Source organism: Onychostruthus taczanowskii, unplaced genomic scaffold (genome assembly GCF_017590055.1).
Source record: "Onychostruthus taczanowskii isolate IOZ18803 unplaced genomic scaffold, ASM1759005v1 scaffold58, whole genome shotgun sequence".
In the NCBI taxonomy this organism is placed as follows: domain Eukaryota; kingdom Metazoa; phylum Chordata; class Aves; order Passeriformes; family Passeridae; genus Onychostruthus; species Onychostruthus taczanowskii.
The window spans coordinates 8,213,100-8,232,882 of record NW_024503457.1 but is presented as its reverse complement, the minus strand read 5'-3'; the positions used below and the strand labels follow the sequence as shown (position 1 = coordinate 8,232,882).

The 19,783-nt window shown below is 41.0% G+C and overlaps 1 protein-coding gene across 1 annotated transcript in view; it reads right to left on the bottom strand.

Moving 5' to 3' along the window:
- The window catches only part of AFF3 (AF4/FMR2 family member 3), a 312,945-nt gene that overhangs the window by 256,323 nt on the left and 36,839 nt on the right, over nt 1–19,783 (bottom strand). Inside the window, exons 2-4 of the mRNA XM_041418130.1 lie at nt 7,043–7,163; nt 1,496–1,824; nt 973–1,324 (exon numbers count right to left, since the gene is read on the bottom strand). Of these exons, the coding sequence (XP_041274064.1) occupies nt 973–1,324; nt 1,496–1,824; nt 7,043–7,163 (802 nt within the window). The remainder of the gene's footprint in view (nt 1–972; nt 1,325–1,495; nt 1,825–7,042; nt 7,164–19,783) is intronic.

The window sequence follows — 19,783 nt, the reverse complement described above, 5'->3', positions numbered from 1 at the left end:
TATAGTCCTATAAATACTATAAATTGTCGAATTCATTCCTCTATCAATTTGCACAAGAGAATGATGTGGCCATCTTTTTACTGGCATACAGGCCTTTGAACACACCCTTGAATAAAAAATTACCCTTTATTCTGCCAAAATCAATCACTTCTTTCCCATCAAAAAAGACCAAATAGTCAAAAAACAGACAATCACAGTCAAAGTGGTAAAGCAAAGTGTCCTCCTGGCATAAAAGGAATGTGAAATAAATGAATATACAGTAAGTCCAAGCAGACATATTTTATATCTACTGCTGATAAACAAATGTTGTCTAAAAGCTTTTTCAGACACATTCTCCTACTTGTAGCATGGCCAGGTATATTGGCTTGACCCACTACACCAGGTTTCTACAGATGGAAATTCTTTAAGAAGGAAACCTCAGTCCTCTCAGAAATTGGCTTGAAACACAAACACATAATATTAACTAAAAAGAGAGTCTCATTTCTCTATTCTCATCTATTCCACAGATTTCATATAGTGTAAGTAATCTATTTAGATTGTGAAACTACTTTGACATTGAGGATGGCAGAACTGTTTCTGGTCACATTCACTTCATTTAATCTTTACCAAAGAGAAAGAAATCAATGAAATATGAACAGCAAGAAGCAATACACCTGCCAGGAAAAAAAATCAGGTTTTATAAATGAGCACTCTGGAAAGAGACAATGAAATAACACATACTACTAGAAAATGTGCCATTGTGGGAAGTATTTTGGTCCTGAAGACAATGAGCATTTTGCTGTTGAGGTATTTTTAATTACTGTGAGGCTGCTATTTGCAATATACTATACCAATGTCACCAAAAATATCAACATTCAAGCCAACATGTTGAAAATATGTAAAGAGATGGGTGCAATAAGGCATCATCTATCCATCCATCCATCCATCCATCCATCCATGGGGGTATGTCATAAGAAATATAAAAACACTTACTTCTTCTTGCTTAGGAATGCTGAACTTGGTGATCTTTGACTTGGTCCTGGCCGAATCAGGCTTGCTGGAAGGCACTCCCCGATATGACTTGGTGCTCTCTGCTGGTAACTTCAGCTTTGGAGACTCATCCGGAGCCTGGTCTTGACCGTCCATTGGCCTTACATAAGCTGTTGGCTTCTGCTGACCCAGACTGGGCTTTGAAGCTAGTGAGGGTGGGAAGTTTTGGACACAGTGTCCCCCACCATGCTTTGCTGGCCTCTCTTGGACTTTGGTTCCTCCTTCTGAGCTACAAGTGATCTTGGCTGGCTGCTGGACTCTGTTGGTGTTTTCTCCTAATGTGGCCCTCAGCGAGCTCTGCTGGGCAGAATTGGAGGAGGAGGAAGAGGAAGAGGAGGCGGAGGAGGAAGAGGAGGAGGAAGAGGAAGAAGAGGAGGAGGTGGGACTCGATGCATAGTGTTTTAATTTCTCCAAATTGGATTTTTGGCTCGCCAGTTTGAAGTCACCCTTGTGTGACTCCAGCGACCGGTGTCCGTGTTTGCTTGCTCTCTGCTGGCCATCTGAAGTGGCATTATGCCCAGCCTTCTGCCAGCCCATTGTGGTACTTTTGCTCTGCTGGGCAGCTAGGGATGCTGGTGTGGAAGAAGTAGTGCTGGAAATAGGAGGAGGAGGTGGTGGTCTCAAGTCTGCCAGAAGATGTTCATCAGTCTTGGGGAGAGATGTCTGAGGAACCCCAGGTTTTGGAACCCCAACGAGATGGCTCTGGTTTGACCGGTCAGTTAACAAGTCTTTCATTTCATCATAGTTGCCCAAAGTATTCTGGATGCGATTGGAAAGCTCATCCCCCTTGTTAGTCTGCAAAACAAAAATCAAGTGTTCTGCTACAGTCAACATAAGAAAAACAAAATTCCCTGCATGCTTCTGCTGAAATCCTTACTGAAGTAAGACTGCCTTATTCAGCAGCAGCGTTGAGGGATGAAATAGAAAATCCTTATTGTCTCTGAAGACACTTGTCAACATCTTAAATCTACCCTGAACTGGAAAAGCTATAAAGGGCCTTAGAGTATATAAAAAAAGAAATCTATCACAGATATCATGCTGTAGTTAAAGTATATTACCTGGAAACTGGAAAATTTATTATTGCAACTGCACAGAATGGTTTGGATTAAATCTGACCATGATAAAACTTTTCCTGTAGCCCAGTGCAAGCTCTCCTTCAGTCATGAATGAAAACACTGCATTCCCAATTTCTTCCTCTGCCTGCCTAAGTTTTCATAACCATCTGGGAAGCCACACAACATCCCATGCAAGTGCTGAATGAATTTGTCAGTCTAAGCCAGCCAAATGCTCTGAGGTGACTTGAAAACAGCTTGTGGGAAATGAGAAAAGTACAGATTATGTCCCTTCTTTAAAAATGCTCTGACAGGGTGCTCATTCCAGGGCACTCTTCTTTTGTAAAAAAAAAAAAAAAAAAAAAAAAAAAAGAAGGTGAACAGAACCCTTGCCAAATTCTTCACATTTCTCAGTGCTTGCTGTGCATAGCAGGGGAATACAGCCACCCTTCCTCCCCTTCAAGATTAATTATTGTCTTAAAAATGATCCATTTACTTCCTGACTGAAAAGGCAGAAGCTTCACAAAGAAATAAAACAAGCAAGCAAAACATACTGGAAATGATTGAAAAATCGTGCTTAAAAAGCCACTGTAAGCAATAGGGTATATCATTAGCATTTTTACAGCAGAGGTTTTTTGAACCCTGCCAAGATTCAGGAGTGTGATATCCTTTGCTTTATGTTTTCAGAGGAAGACAGTAATGAGGCAGTGGAGTTCTCCTTTCTCTCTTCCAATCATGGAGTCTGCATGGGAAAACCCCTACTGGTTTCAGAAGGCCAAGCTTTTATCTCAAGACCTCAAGACGCTGTTTTAGAGGAAAACAGAAAGAAGGAGAAAGAAGGGAGTAAAGAAGTGGAGAAGATCATCTTAAAGCTACATTTAAAAACACAAAAGATGTAGCAACCACATCAGTCACTCTGGAAAACTGGGGGTATGGAAGGGAAGGTATCCAAGGCAGACTCCCCAGTTTTGAATCTTTTATTTTTAGGGTGTCCTAGTAGAAAACTGGAACCCAGGCAAAACTGCAAAGTACATGAGTGCTGTGCTTGCCACATGCAAACTTTTAGAGGTCTACAGTGGAAGCATTCTTATGTCTAACAGTAGAAGCAGTCCTGTTTTGCTTCAAACTTTTCCCCTCAAATTTCAAGGGCACTACCTTGTACCTGTAAAATGCATTACACCTAGCTCTCTGATATGTTTTTGTTACTATGCTAACAGAGCTAAATATATATATCAGTAATATATACTGAAGCGGGGGGTAGGAAGGGAAGAACATGAAAGTCTTGCATCTGAAACACTGCATTGGAAACTTGGAGTAGGATGGCTAAAGACTGAACCACTACAGCCTGATCTTCCCTCTGCACATGAGGCTGTTACTGTTACAAAGATAATAACCTGGTATGGAAAAAAATTTGAAGGACTGACTCACAGATAGCAAGTCACTTTAAAAAAGGGTGTTCTTTCACTTAACAGGAATCACATCAATGTCCTAAAGAAGAGGAAACTATTAATGAGGCTAAAGATGTGGGAAGCATCACATACATCTGAAAAGAAAGAAGGTTGGAGATACCCTCACGTGTCTCCTGAAGTCAATGAAATAACTTCTACACTTGGGCATCTCCTTGACCAGCAGAATTGTGTTCCAGGATGAATAGAAAACTTTCCTTTTACCCAGTGCATCTCATTATGCTTCACTGGATCTTCCATCTTGTGTAGATACCTTGTAGATAAGTATTTTTTCAGCTTCCTTCTATGGTGGGAAATCTGCTGTTGGGCCTGTACTCATTATTATTCAGCCAGAGTATATGTGAGGTTTCTTTCCCTGCCAGGAGCATGGCAAAAATGACCACCAAATGGAATGGTGCTCCTGGCATCCACAAGTCTCCCACAGCATGGACATCTTGTGAGGACAGCTCTCCACCCATCTGCCTCTAGCTACGTGAATGTAAACAAATTTGTGCGCAGGTTTTGCCCCTAAGAAGTCCAAATTCCCTAGGTCTGTTTTTTGTGATGGCTGCTCTGGGGATGGAAAGGAAACAGAAGCCTAATTGCAGATTTTCTGTAGACTACTGATAGCTTGGAGAAGTCATTGTGTTGTCTTCCACATGGATGTGATGTGAAGGTCACACATAGACATCTCGTACTGAGAGATCACAGATAACCACAAGAATAACTGCAGCGAACTGGTGTCATGGCTTACGCTGGCAACTGGTCTGTGCTGTTTATTCCTTCAAGATGCACTGGGGACAGCTTCAGGTGAGATTTGGTGTTGAGCTGATCTCATACAGGAGAGTTCACCTACATCCTCTTGGGAACATGATGGGATCTGAGGTAACTTGTTATGAGCATTAGTTTGTCCTATTATCTTCTCTGAAATATTGCTGGCCTTATTTAAGCATTCCCACAGGGAAAACATGGTCACAAAATGGGTAAGTAGGAAAAGCATTCTCTGCGAACATGCCTAATTTACAGTGCTCTGATATTCTTCTGCAATGCAAGACAAATCCAAGCACTTGAAGATGACAACATATAACACTTCTAAAAATAAACCTGATGGCTGCATGGAAGGCCAGCAGAATTTTTTTTCTTCACTAAAAATACTTACATAGTTAATGGGGCAAGGTATTCTGTCCAGAAAATATCCAGAACTAATTTCCTACTTTTTCACTCCCCTATAAAACAGATTTTATGTAAAAGATACTGGATTTCCTGTCATCCTTCATAGAGGGTTGCTATGGATACTTTGAACAGGATAAGGGGCAACCTGAAGAGTCAGGATTTTTGAGAAAATTCAATGTTACAGTAGGAGTGATACATGTCAAGGTGAGAGAGGACGTAAGATTTAAGAGATTTCCAGTCTGCCTTTGATTTTTAGATATGGTGCTCTGAATAGCATATCCTTTGACTTTAGATTGTGTTTTTCAAGCTGAGCAGTGGAATACTGAATTTAATCAGAGCTTGCAGTGAATGTCTGCTATAACTTCGTTCCCCTCTGGAAACCCCTAAAAGGTGAATATGATCTTTAAAAGGAGTACAAGAGGGTTTCAGTTTTGCTTTTGCAGAAAGGTTTCCTCTTTTGCAGTTAGGCTCTCTCCACAATAAGATCAAAAAGTCACAGCTCTTTTCCCTGCACTGAAGGTTGTTCACAAATGCTTGGCTTAGTTCAGAGAGCCCAACGGTCCATTGCCAGTGTATACATGACACTCAGAGTATGCCACTGATAAAAGTTTTGATATCCAATACTATCAGAATGACTGATCACCCCAAGCAACTCTGCCACACCAACATAGCTGTGAGTTATACTACTATCCTGGGCTTTGCCTTTCCCCAAGTCTCCTTGACAAAGTTAGCTGTAGGATGTATTTCTGCAGCACCCTCTTTACACATTTGTTCAAAACAAGGACACAGTGTTTAAAGGTAAGAAGCAGGAATGGAGCCATTATTCTAGTTGCCTCATAGGATTACCCACTCAGTATCCTCTCTGCTTCTAGAGACGCCAATGATTTTTCATCCACTCCTATTACAGCTGATGGAATTATACGTGGTTGCACAGAGGTGCCTTCTGACAACCTTACTCAGAAACTGCTGGTGTGTCCATGGCACATCACACCTGTGTCATGGCAGTCGGAACCCTGGCACAGAAGTAATAATCAAAGTGATACCACTTTTATAACTGATTTGAGCTTCAGGACCACCAACTTGTGGCACCACAGACAAAATAGTACTGGGGACACAGCAAAAGACCAGGTCCTTTTTGTGTGTGGTCTATTTGACTGGACCAAATGGAAAATTATTAAGTCATCACTGCAGCACAACCCTCAAGAAATGCCAAGACACAGCTGACTTATGCTTTCCAGGCTTTCTTCTATGGATTAGCCCTTGACTGGTCTCACGGTAGACATTTTCAAGTAGGTCATTGAGGAGTTCAAGACATCTGACATGGCTTCTAAATGCCTTTGTAATGAATCTGAATCCGGGCAGCTGGAGGTCAACCTCAAGGCAGACAGAGCTGTGTTCCTTCAAGGGATGTGGTTTGAAAGTGGTAGATCTTTCTTTTTTATTAGGGACTAAATACAAGCAACAGTCTGGAAGAAGCGCAAGCTGAAAGCTGACCCTGGAGCACAAGAATTAAAACACAAGCATGGAAGTCAAAGAAGAAGCCAGGTGACAGGTTCCAAATAGGTCTCCTGGAAAGAGGCACTAAAGTACCCTAAGCATCAAGGGCAAGTGATGCTGTATGGAGGGAAAGCGTTCACAATGTGGCAGCTGTTACAGTGACTTGGACATTTCTGGAAAGGCACAGCAGAAAATACGTGATGATGGTTTGATACAGAGAGGCAAGCATTGGGTAAATTGAGGGAGAGAAGCAGCCCCCATGGGACATGCTTGACCTTCCAACAGGGAGTGATGAACGACAGTTGTGCCTCAACGAACTGCTGTTACCATGAGGAACAACACAAGGAGTTGACACTCCCAAGCTACTTCTGCCTTTGATGGAGGAAAATCATGTATAGGAGAAAATTTTTTGTCTGGTAATTCTTATAGGGAAAAAAAGGATATTTCAGTACAATAACCTTGGCTAGGGCACAATGTTTACAGTACTGCTTGACCTTCACACACTAGTCTTACACAATTGTTTTCTTCTAAGTATTGCAAAAACAGGATACCTTCACCTTCACCTTCACTTCCTAGTTTTAATTCCATCTCAAATATTGCTGAGATATTTCTAGTTTATTCCACTCTTGTGTGCTGCTGAACACTAGAAGATGCTTTTACACATACATAAATATAAATAGATATAAAAATCCGACTCGTAGGGAATCATGCATGCTCTCCGTGAATTTTGGGAAGCTAGCACTTGTGGGAGGGTGATGAAACCTGGACAGTGCCTTCTGCAGGCTATATTTTTGTACTGTGGAATAAATAAATAAACAAAGACTCGTCCAGCTGGGAAGCATCTACCTTGTACGGTTCACTGAAGAGGGAATAGCTCGCGTTAAACGCGCCATTGTCCTGCTGGGCCTCCTGGTTTCTCCTTTCCCATTCCTTCCTTCGCAGCACGTTTCTATCTGGCTCATAGACACTGGAGTTAGAGAAAAAAAGAAAAAAGAGAAATAGTTTTTTAAGAGTTAAAAATTAGAGGGCAACATATAAACCAGCGTGCATTTAAAAGTTAAGAACTCTGTTTTGCAGACAGATGGCAAAAACAAGCACAAACATGAATCAGATGAACACCAGTTCAAGTAGGCTGGGGAGGTTCAGGTCTCTGGGAATGCTGGTGCTTTCTTCACACAGAGAATAGATAATTAAATTCTTACAGAAAAATAAAAAAGAAATCACATGGCAGGATCTAGTCTGTACAGAACTTCTCTGCTTGAAACGTGACAAAGGAAATATCTAAGCAACTTTGACAAAGACTAAAAGTTCTCTTAAGGCAGATGGTAATTACAGCTGTGAGTAAATAGAAATTATGAACATGTTCCCACTTATGACATATCCTCTGAGTGTTGTATGAAAATGCTCCTTTTTTTCACATGGCTGTGTTTCTGTAGTGATTCTTTCATTAACTAGCTCCCTAAAGAGCTGTTAAAACTATATGCTGTAGTGGTTTCCACAGTTAGGTTGCTTCTTCTGATCTCTGCTAATCAGCCAAGTCGTGAAACTACTACTGAAACAATTCCTCTTTCTGATGGATTTGACACTATCACAACCACAGAACATGCATAAATGAATAGTGGCACAACAGTGTATGTATGGCTAGTAGAGTGTATCTGGAGAGAGAATAAAATCACTGCATTACACAACAGCATTAATTTTTTTTTTTAATTAACAACTTTAGCTCCAATATAGACATTCAGAATAATAACTGACTTTTTTATTTTCAGAATTCTAGTTAAATACATGACAACATAAACCAGAGAATTCTTATTCTGAATTTCTACAGAACAACACCTTTCAGGTTTACACATTTCAGTTTATTATGCTTTATTCTCCTCAAAAAGGAAGGCAACATGTCTAACAAAGTTAACATGCTATTTCAGGACAATGTGACAAGTATGTTGATTCCTATTTTGCTTAGCTCAGCTAAAGTTTTTCCTCTGGCACAGTAAATCTGTAAAGTAGGAATATGTATTAATGTCATGTAAGTGCACCATGTGTTAATAAGATAAACGTTGTCTTGCTAACCAGCTTCCCAGTTAGCAAAACATATGTTGCATTGGGTACCCACGTGATGCTACCTAGTATGCCTCAGGCAAGGCAGTCAAAAGGCCAACAGCTATCTGATTCTAATTCGGGACTTGAGAGAGCTGAAAATACACAGGATATGTTAGATGCTATCAATACTTAAGAACAATGCCTCAACAGTCACTAAATGAACAGAAAATCTTTCGTTCTCTTGTTGATGCTGCTAACTCGAACAGGACTGCAGAGCAGCCTTCTGATGGGTCTGGGGGCAGATGCCAGGGGCTGAGCACAGCTCTCAAACACAGGGGTTTGTTGTGAAACACAGTGTTTCAGCACAGCAGGCTGGAGACAGCATCCAAACACCACCTTGTTTACAATCACTTACAGGTGGTTGAGAGTTTTTGGGTATTTATCCCATACCTTTCATGAGCAATGCACGTTATTCACTCCAACACCCTCTCCTTGAAAAGCAGCATAATGAGGAGGCCATCATAGGGATGGCGTTTTGGGCATGGAAAATGCCTTCTTCCAGTAAGAAGGGGATGGTGAAGGTCTCCCCATGGGCTCCTGGGAGTGAGAACACCTCTTGCACATGCTGCTGAGACCAGAGGCAGAGCAGTTGTCATTGACTGCTGTGAGAGCAGAGGTCTTCAGTTACTACCTTGTGCCATCGAGCCTACTCCCATCAGCTGAGTCAGCTAACAACCACCTGTGTCTAAACTAGACTTTCTGCCACGCTTAATAACTGTTGTTAGGCTGAGTTTTCCTGGAGTTTTAAGAGATCAGGTTATAACTTCATCCTCAGCTACGTGTTCCCATCCAGAATTTCTTGACTCTTTGAGATGCTTTGCATTTGTACTCTAATCTGCAGCCAAATAGAGAAGGGCAGCTTCCCTGAGATTAATTACAATACTGGTCTCTACCCAATTTCTAGGAAGTAAACAAGTGCAACATTCTTCACTAGTCCTCATACAAATTTAAAAATTCACTGGTGTGGTAGTTCTAAACTGAAACAACATTTTTATCCCTTTATTGGACAGAGATATATTTGATGAAGCCATACAAGTCATCAGGTCTCTGAACCCCCTTCTCAAGTGAATTCACTGCTGGCAATGCAATGCACAACCTGCAGTAATTCAGAATGATTATGCAAATGTCAGAACCGTGTGACAATGCCTAATATGCCATCTACAAGCAGTAAGTTAGGAAGAGCTACAAGTTGAGAGTTGTGTTCCTTTGGTAACACCAGATGGCAAAATGTCTAGCATTTGTGAAGCTGCTCCTTATTTGCATGAACATTGCAGCAATCACATTTCCTTGAACGTATGTCACCAAATGTATTTATTTGTTTTGGTTCAAGGAGAATACTGCCAACTGCTATAATTGTCTTTATTGCAAACACTTCAGTTAATGGAAAATGATTCTTTTTAATAGATTTCTGCTTTATTTTTTTTAAAATTTGCAATTTAAAACAATCCCAGAGGTACCTTTTAATGGTTTAACGTGTGTCTTGTTTCAATAGCTAAGCCACAAAGAACAAGCTCATGAAAACATCATGACTTTTTCCTCATCGGGGCATGTGTACATATGTGAGTGATATATGCATGTATATGTGTAGCATGCATGCTCAGTGTTGTAAGACTTGGAGCCAAAGAACATGCAAACACTCACCACTCAAAAGTCAGTGTCATTATATTTGTTTCATACAGGTCAATTTCCAAAAGGTGAATTCAAACAGTTTTTAAATGGTATACTGTTATTTTTAAAATGTTGCATCTGTTTCTAATTCATGTTTAAAGGACATGAACCAGAACGTGAGCAACAAGTCAAACTCTTGCAAAAGTATAGATGAATAAAGGTTGTATTACAGAAATTAAATTATCTCAAATTTGGCACATTGCTTTTTTGATTTATGTCAGCCCTAAGATCTGCCAAGACTCATACTGGATATACCAATGAATTGTGTCTAAATGCCAGTGTCTCAGGCTCAAGGAGCTTTCAGCACACTGCCACCACCCCGGTCACAGCACCTCTACCTCCTCTGCTTCTTCCAGGACACACGGAACAATTTCCGTGTGTCCTGGATTTTTGCCAGATCAGATTTCCAAAGGATTGCTAAACATCTCAGAGTAGGTGTGTTTAATGAATTTTGATCTGCTGCGATACATTTTGGCAGATTACCTGGATGGTCCCCAGTCTCTGGCCATGCCCACGGTGAGCGTGGCTCCCTGTGGGACCAGCCCGCAGAGGAGAGCCCAGGAGTGCTGGTTCCTGGTGGGAGGGCATAGGGGCACCAGCCTCCCCACAGAAACACTCACAGCTTTCTTCATGCTACTCCTGCCATCAGAAGGAGCAGTTTCCTTTAGTCCTTAATTAGAAATAGACAGAGATGGCTCCGGGGACAGCCTAGGAGCAGAGCAATAATTTTACCTGAAAAACCTGGGGCTGGGATTTAATCTCCTACAAAGTCCAAAGAGTTATGTTGTCTCAGGCTAAGCTGAAAAAAATAATATAAAAAGCTTAAGTTTTAGGTGTTGAAAAATCTCCTTTTCTTTCCTTTCCTCTTTTTTTTTTTTTTTTTTTTAATATCATTTTTAGGAGCAACTCAAATAAAAGGTCTCATCTCCATGATGAACGAGGTGGTGACAGGGCACCAACATATCCTCCTGTCCTTCAGTTTGGGAACACCCAAATTTGCATTCAGAGGAAGATGTCCTTTTCCACAAACGAAGCACTGCACCTTCAAGAGGAATTACATGGTGTGCATTAACGATGCTGCTTGACCTTTTCAGAAACCACAAAATTGCTGCATCACGAAGGGGAGATTCTGGAAGGGTACTGTTATTCTCTTACAAGATCCTCCTAACAGCTGGCATCTTTGAGGCTGTTAAAGACACAGGTAGGTAAATTGAGGGTGAGATTGCTGATGCTCCCCTTTCTCGGCATCATTTTATTTTCTCGAAAAGGAAGGGGGCTGGCCACAGTTTCTGAACTCATCATTGGCAGCACCCTGCAATCTTGCCTTTGCCTTTCCAGACCTTCCAATATAATTTTCCAGTCCAAAGACTTAGTTCATTATTCTCTGAATTGTGAGGGCTTTGCCACACCCATATATACTCACGTCTTCCTTCTACTTCCCCACGCACATAAATACTGCTATATAAATTTAGCAGGAGTAGCTTGTTTGTTTCCAGTTAATGTTTACCCAGGAGGCTGATCTCCTTCACCTTGGCAGATACCTGTGGCACTTAGCACAAAACATTCAGAACCTGAAGTCTAGACATATTAATTACAAAAGCAGAGCTGATGCTTCATGCTAACAGGCAGCTATTTCTTAAACGCGCAAACCCACAGCTCCTGTGGGCTCCTGGCAGTCCTCTTCTAGGGAAGACCTACTTCCCAGGGCTGAGCTTCTTTCCCAGATTCTGTCAACCTCCCCACTTGTTCTTAAACTGACCCTTCTCCCATCAGGAAATGAAAAAGCTCCATCAAAACGTCATCAGACTACAACTCCCACTCCTGGCGTCACGGGAGTGACACCGTCCCCAAGCTGCTGGGCGCAGCCCACATCAGCACTGTGCTGATCATCTTCCCAACAAACAAAAAAACCCCCACCTCAAAAACATAACCCATACAGTAAGTGACTAAAAGATATGTGCATTTCAAGAATAAACCTAGACCCGTGAACAGGTTTTCTGCAAGGACATATATATCTTTGAAATTAAATTTTAGCACACGGTCATTTTTGAATTATGAACAAAGCTAGAACTGCTTCAAAGCCGTGGAAAACAGGCAATATTTCAAGAAAATAAATTTTAAAATGGTTTACTGATTATTCTCAACATTTCCCCACAAATTTTAATCTGGCACACAAATCAATATACTAAATTTCAGGCTGAAGTGAGGACATTTTCTTAAATATTTAACAGTCTAATTCTCCCCTGAATTACTACATTTATGCCAAAGTAGCTAAATAGAGTAAGTCAAAGGAAAAACTTACACAACACCATAAAAAAGCAGCCCAGCCCTGATGCAGGACAGTGATTATGAAACTCAATTCAAAATAGAAACTGGATTCTGAATTTTAATGTACCCTCATTCCTGTATTTCTGCCATATTTTAAAACTCAAAAGGACGAGTCAGACTGAGATCCTGTAAAGGCAAAAGCCTCAAACACTTTTAGAAAATAGGCTTAACTCTAATGATTTAATTACAACAATTGAGGTTGTCTGGTTTGCTGAATCGCCATGCTTAACATAGTAGTGTTTTCTATTTCACTGTTCATGTCCATGGTATTTGCTGACCAATTTCTAGATACCAGTTTCATTTCCACATAAGCATAAATGGTATCTGTTTGGAAACTCATTGCTGACAGGGTATAGAGAACTCCAAGTTATGGCAAGATCTGGCAACCTTTCATTTTTGAGCATTAGATATTTTCCCTAATGATATTTGAACTATCAGTTAAATTACAACAAAGGAGCTGCCTTTGATGAACAAGTGTCATAGTCAATAAAATACCTTCCTAGGCAACAACTGGCTTTTTTTAGACCTTTTATCTATCCTAAACAGCAGAAGTTAATTTGAGGATTTTTACAGTATTTTTTCCCATTTACAAACAGGAATGCCGTGGGGTAAAGCAATTACTCTGATTTACTGTTTTCACTTTGATTGAACATAAAGATGTAGCAGGGTCTCAAAAAAGCAGTAACTTAACAAACTGTGCTCCTATCCACAGACAGATAAAGTACCTATTTTGCTATTTCAAAGAGTTTACCTCCAGGCAGCAGCACAGAGCAAACATCAATCAATGACATGTGTCTAAGATGAGATTGATGTTTACTCTCACAGCTTTTCATCTTACATCCAATAAATTATTTTTCCTTCACCAAAGTGCCTGGTTAAATTTCATTTTTCACTTTGCAGTATCAGTTTTAAAACTTTAGCTTCCAGCAATTTTAAAGCTAGGCTTCATTGACGCTTCAGCTTTTACAGCCTGTTTATGATTTGTATTAGCCATGAAACACTACCGACCAAACATGAATACGATCAGGGCAAGCTGAGCTGGGGCAGCCTCTCGCACGGTGGCAGGTGCAGGCTGGAAGGTGTGAGATTACTTTAATTATCTGCCTGGAAATTCCAAGTCCAAAACAGGGAGCTGTATTTTCAGGGGCAGATATATTGCATCCACCAAACAAATGAATATATACATATCATATCTGCAAAATCAGCATCGCAGCGTTCGGGTCAGGTCTTCTGAGGGTTAACACTGGGCAAGTGGAAGGAACCAAGGAAAGGCTAATTGTGGGTGCAGTTATTACCTTACAGGCACTCATACCTGACATTCACAAAAATATAAGTGCTTCACATGCAACCTGATTGAATTTTAAATATGTATCAATATGCTGAGAAGACCTGGGGCTGCAGTTAAGACTGGGACCTAAGCTGTTGAGTCAGAGCATCACAACAGAGGAACATTAAAAAACCATATTTAGTTCAACACCTGCTTTTATAAGAGTACCTCTTCCAGCCTCGCTACAGATAAAACAAGCACATTTTCTTCCCTCTGTGAAGGTTTGCTCAATGACAGAAATTGAGACATAATTCTAATTTATTTTTAGTTTCAGGAAAAATAACTTCATCATATGGTAAAAATTTACCAGTCCATACTTACATTACAAATGGATATTAAAAAATTCGCCGCTCTGTATTAATAGATAATCCTATTTTCAATGCCTTATTTTCTTTTATAACCCTCAATCTGCTAGCAAAAGTGCCTAAAATGGTTGAAGATCTTAAAACAACACTGAGCCAAGCTAGAAACTGAACATTACAACAGCTTTAATTTTGCACTGATCTAACAATATATTCTTTGAAGGTATATTCACAAGTGTAAAATAATCTTACACCTGGAAAGAGTTTCTTTTTCTTCATAAATCAAAATTAAATTTAAAACCACTAGAAACCAAGTGAAAATCTTGGCTGCCAAGAAACAGATATTGTAGAGGTGACAAAGTATTCCTCTTGTATACTCATCCACATCTCCCATGTATAGATTAAAAAAAAAATAAATTAAGACTGAAGAGCACAAACCTGACAGATCACAATAATATCCTTTAATTTAATTTTGTAAATGTCACTTTTATGTTGTATTTTAAAAATAAAACAGCCCACACAACCACAGAATCACAGAAATGTGTGGGTTGAAAGGGACCTTTAAGATCATCTAGTTCCAAGCCTGTGTCGTGGGCAGGGACACCATCCACTAGAGCAGGTTGCTCAAAACCCTATTCAACCTGGCCTTGAACACTTCCAGGAATAGGGCATCCACAACTCTGTTCCACTGTCTTGCCATCCTCATAGTGAAGAATTTCTGCCTTTCTAACCTAAACCCACCCTCTTTCATTTTGAAGCCATTCCTCCTTGTAAGCCAATCTTCCTACATGCCTTTGTAAGAAGATGCTCCCCCAGCTCTGTTGCTGGCTCCCTTCAGGTCCTGGATGGTGCCATAAGGTCTCCCAGGAGCCCTCTCTTCTCCAGGCTGAACAACCCCAACTCTCCCAGCCTGTCTTCCCAGCAGAGGTGCTCCAGCCCCCCGATCATCTTCATGGCCTCCTCTGGACTCCATCCAGCAAGTCCCCATCCCACCCGTGCTGAGGACCCAGCTGGTGCGGTATCCTGGGTGGGCTCTCACCAGGGAGGAGCGGAGGCGGAGTCCCCTCCCTTGCCCCGCTGCCCACGCTGCTGTTGGTGCAGCCCAGGGGACAGCTGGCCTTGGGGACCGCGAGTGCCACTGCCAGCCCACACTGAGCTTCCTGTCAATCAGCACCCCCGAGTCCTTCTCCTCAGGGCTGCTCTCAACTGAGAGAACAATTTTTTTTCTGCCTAACCTAACAGTGAATTCCCTGGGCTGCTGCTACACAAGGCCTGACCTAACTTGGAGATTCCGCTATCCCATCAGTTTCCTCTCACATTGCTTCCCTGCCAAAGATGTCAGACAACACCCTTGTGCCTGTTTCCCTGCACAATGATTTCTGCTTTCCACTATATCCTTATGCATGTCAAACTGTTCCAGTTACAAACTGCCAAGCCTGTGCCCTTTCTGCTTCTCCTTTGCATTTCTTCTTTAGGCTTCTTACAGTCATAATTAGTCAAAAATTATAGCTTTTTAAAAAAATTTTTTCATCTCTGTAGAGAATGTGCACACATAGGTAAATTATAGATAAATTATACATTATACAGTCTTGGTCAGACTGAATGGTGCCATAAACTGAATTTACACTTATCATTGCCTGATTTCTAGGGATGCTCTGAACTTTTAAAATGTAATGAAAAAATTCTGGCCTTTTAAAAATCTATTTGACATTTTGCAGTAAGTGTTTAATACTTTATTTAAAATGTTTGTTGAACTTCCTTTTGATATGTTTGCTGAAAACTAGATTTTCAGTCGGTAAAGATTTTCAGTGTTAGTTTCAGTAATAAAAAAAAATTAAAACTCATTAAAATTAACCTAATAAAAATTTAAGAGTTTCCTGGAACTTTATAAAATCTAAATAAATTTAAAAGTGCCCTGAAAAATGTGAAAAAATATGTTTTGCCTCTAGGTCTTTTAGAGTAAAAAAATCCCTCCTTGCTCCCATTTTTTTTTAAGATACTTAAGTAGCCTGTTCCTTTCAGGGGGCTCTGTACAGTGATCCATCTACCCACAGCTATTTGCAGGACTGCTAAATACTCCAAGGTATACTTCACATGGCACACACAAATTGAAAGCTCTGCAACTGGTAGAAAACTTTTACCATACAATTCACCCTGGTAGGACCTGACTTAAAGTAGCAAAAGCAAAGATCAGAATCATAGAATTAGAGAGCCATGGAACCACTGAGGTTGGAAAAGACCTTCAAGATCAAGTCCAAGCTTTGACCAAATACCACTGTGCCAACCAAATCACAGCCCTAAGTGTCACATCCAATCATTTCCTGAACATTTGACTGCAGCTCTTCCCTGGACACCTTTCCAACCACCCTTAACCACCCTTTCAATGAAAAAATTCTTCCTGATGATCCAACCCGAACCTCCCCTGACACAGCTTGAGGGAGGTTCCTTTTGTTCTGATCTGGTTCTCTGGGAGAAGAGCTCGATCGCCACCTGGACACAGCCTCTTTTCTGGTGGTTGTGGAGAGTGATAAGGTCACTTCTGACCCTCCTTTTCTGCAGCCTAAACAACCTCAGCTCACTTCTTCACAGGACTTCTGCTCCATTGCCTGTCTCTGGAGCTGCTGCAGCACCTCAATGTTCTTCTTATAGTAAGTGACCCAGACCTGGACCCAGCATTCAAGGTGAGGCCTCACCAGTGCTGAGCACAGGGGACAATCCCTGTCCTGCTCCTGCTGGCCACACTATTGCTGATCCAGGCCAGGATGCCATGGCCTTCCTGGTCACCTGGGCACACACTGGCTCACTTTCAGCCACCATCAACCAGCACTCTCAGGTCCTTTTCCACTGGGCAGTTTTCCAGGCACTCTGCCCCAGCCTCTAGCACTGCCTGGGGTTGCTGTGACCCAAGGGCAGGACCTGGCACTTTGCTTTACTGAACCTCATACAACTGGCCTCAGCCTATTGATCCATCATGTCCAGATCTCTCTGCACAGACTTCCTGCTCTCCCTCAACACTCCTTCCCAACTTGGTGTCATCTGCAACTGACTGAGGGTGCATTCAATTCTCTTGTCCAAATTATCAACTAAGATATTAAACTGGGCTGGCCACAAGACTGAGCCCTGGGGAACAGTACCTCAGGCTTTTCCTCATCCTTGGTTACAATGTTCCCCTCCACATCCAGTAAAGGATGGAGATTTTTCTCAGTCCTCTTTTTTTTTTTGTTAACGTGTTTATAAAAACATGTTTTATTATCTTTCACAGTGGTGGCCAGATTGAATTCTAGCTGAGCTTTTGCCTTTCTAATTTTCTCTCCACATGACCTAAAGACATCCTTGTACTCTTTCTGAGTTGCCTGCCCCTTCTTCCAAAGGTCATACTCTCATTCTTTTCCTGAGCTCCAGCAGAAGTTCCCTATTCAGCCAGGCCATTCTTCTTCCCTGCCAGTTTGTCTTTCAGCACATTGGGGATGGTCTGCTTCTGTGCCTTGAAGATTTTTGTCTTAATGTATGTCCAGCCTTCCTTTGTTTTTAAGGGTTGTTTCCCAAGGGGCTCTCTGAACAGTGTCCTGAACAGGCTGAAGTCTGTTCTCAGAAAGTCCAGGGAGGAGGTTTTGTTGACCACCTTCCTTACTTCACCAAGAAATGAAAACAATATAATTCTGTGATTACTATGCAAAAGATGGCCTCTGATCAGCACATCTCCCACCAGCCCTTCTCTGCTCATGAACAGCACATCAGCAGTGCACAGAGGGGCACTTACCAGATGGGTCAGGAAGGTAACTTCCACACACTCCAGGAACCTCCTCGACTGCCTCCTCTCTGCTATGCTGTTTCCAGCAGACATCCCGAAAGTTAAAGTCTCCCACAAGAACAGGGGTCAGAGATCATGACATGTCAGCCAGTCACTCACAGAACCTTTCGTCTGCCTCTTCATCCTGGTGGGGTGGTCTGTAACACACTCCCAGCCAGGATGTCTGCCTTGTTAGCCTTCCCTCCTTTTCTCACCCACAGCCACCCAACCTAATCATCACTATTCCTCAGTTCCCTACAGGCAAAACACTCCCTAATGTACAGAGCCACCCCTCCTTCCTTGCCTGTCCCTTCTGAGGTGCTTGCAGCCATCCACTGCAGCACTCCAGCTGTGAAAGTCATCCCCCACATCCCCGTGGCAGTGACCTCGTTGCAGTTTTCCCGATGCACGATGGCTGCCAGCTCCTCGTGTTTGTCCCCATCCCACTGCTCTGGTGCAGCTGCACTTCAGCTGGGCCACTGATTTCACACCAGCACTGGCATGTGACCCCTAGGCTCATCTCTATTGAGACTGACTTTATCCCCTTCCTACTTCAAACCTAGCTTAAATCGTTAAGCCAGATCTAAGAGCACTTTACCAGTAGAGAGGTAACAGAGTGTTTATTAAAAAACATTCTTGACATAGAAGCAAAAGGAGCAAAACTTCACAGGATGACAAAGATGAGTAGCTTTAAGTTGTTAAACAATTCTGGTCCTATGAAACAGGAGTGAAAAATACACAAATTCAGCATCTCAATGTACAGATTCTGAAAACTTTTTCCTGTATTTATGTTCTGGTTTTAGATCAACATTCAAAATTATCTGATGTCCAAAGTGTACCAAAATACGGACCTGAAGTACAGGACACAGGACTGCAGCCTTACACAGTATTATACTTTCACAGAAAGCCAAAGCACAGTATTTCATTATGAATGTGTCAGCTGTTAATAACCATCAAATCTATGACTCATGAAAACGTCTATACATGTTTTATTAACAAAGCAACATTTCCAATTTACTTTTACCACAATGGATAATGACTGAGGGTTCATCAGGGTTAATCAAGAAAATGATGTAAATTTTATACTGCATTATGTTTCACTTGGCTTAAAATGGATCTTGAGCGACAATCTTTTTTATGTGTTTAATCATGATTTACAGCATTATGGAAACCACACAACAGCCCCTTTGTGGAAAAAAAAAAGTTATTAGCAAGTCAGTGCATAAGTCATCAGATTTTATGTATTCACAGAAAATCACTTCTTAGGATCTTCAGCAGGCAGGCACTGAGTTTGCTTTCTGTAAAAATAGGATTAGTATGTTTTGAGATGCCTTGTTTTAATTTATCTTTCCTTCAGATCTTATAGATAGATGGAGATCTTTTTTTTAATTATTATTTTTTATTCTTTTATTTTATATATTGCAGAGAAACCATCACTCCATACAGGTAAGGTTGAACTAAATTTTAAATAGATCTGTGCTAGCATATCTGCATGTTAAAAATAAATTTGGATGAAACAACCAGAGAAGTTAAACCCTATGCTAATCATAGGGATTAAAAAAAAAAATCAACTTCTGCAAACGCCCAAATAATAAATCCACTAAAATCCCTACTTTTGCTTACATGAACACACAAATGTAGCTCACTATAACAAGAAACTGTGACTGTTTTTAGCAATCATTTGCTTGTATCAGTGTCTGTAAGCACAAAATCTAATTACGGGGAATTATGAAATTCCATCTTCATTCTGCTCAACTGAAAGCATTTCAACAGAAAATAGAATAAGATACCTATATTTATTCATAAAGATGGCTACATATATAAATTTATACTTAAATCTATCTCTGTAGAACCTGTGTAGGCAGCTTGCTTTCACAGAACTAAAAGGACCACTGTAATAAATCTGGGTTCAAGAACCTAAGAAAATTGTGGCTTATACATAACTTCAAGATACAAACAGAAAAAAAATGCTTATATAGAGGGTATTTCACTCTCCTTCCACAAGACACTAGCAGCAGCCAAACACTGCACTGTGTCATAAAGCTAACCAAACTTCTCAAAAAGACATTGTA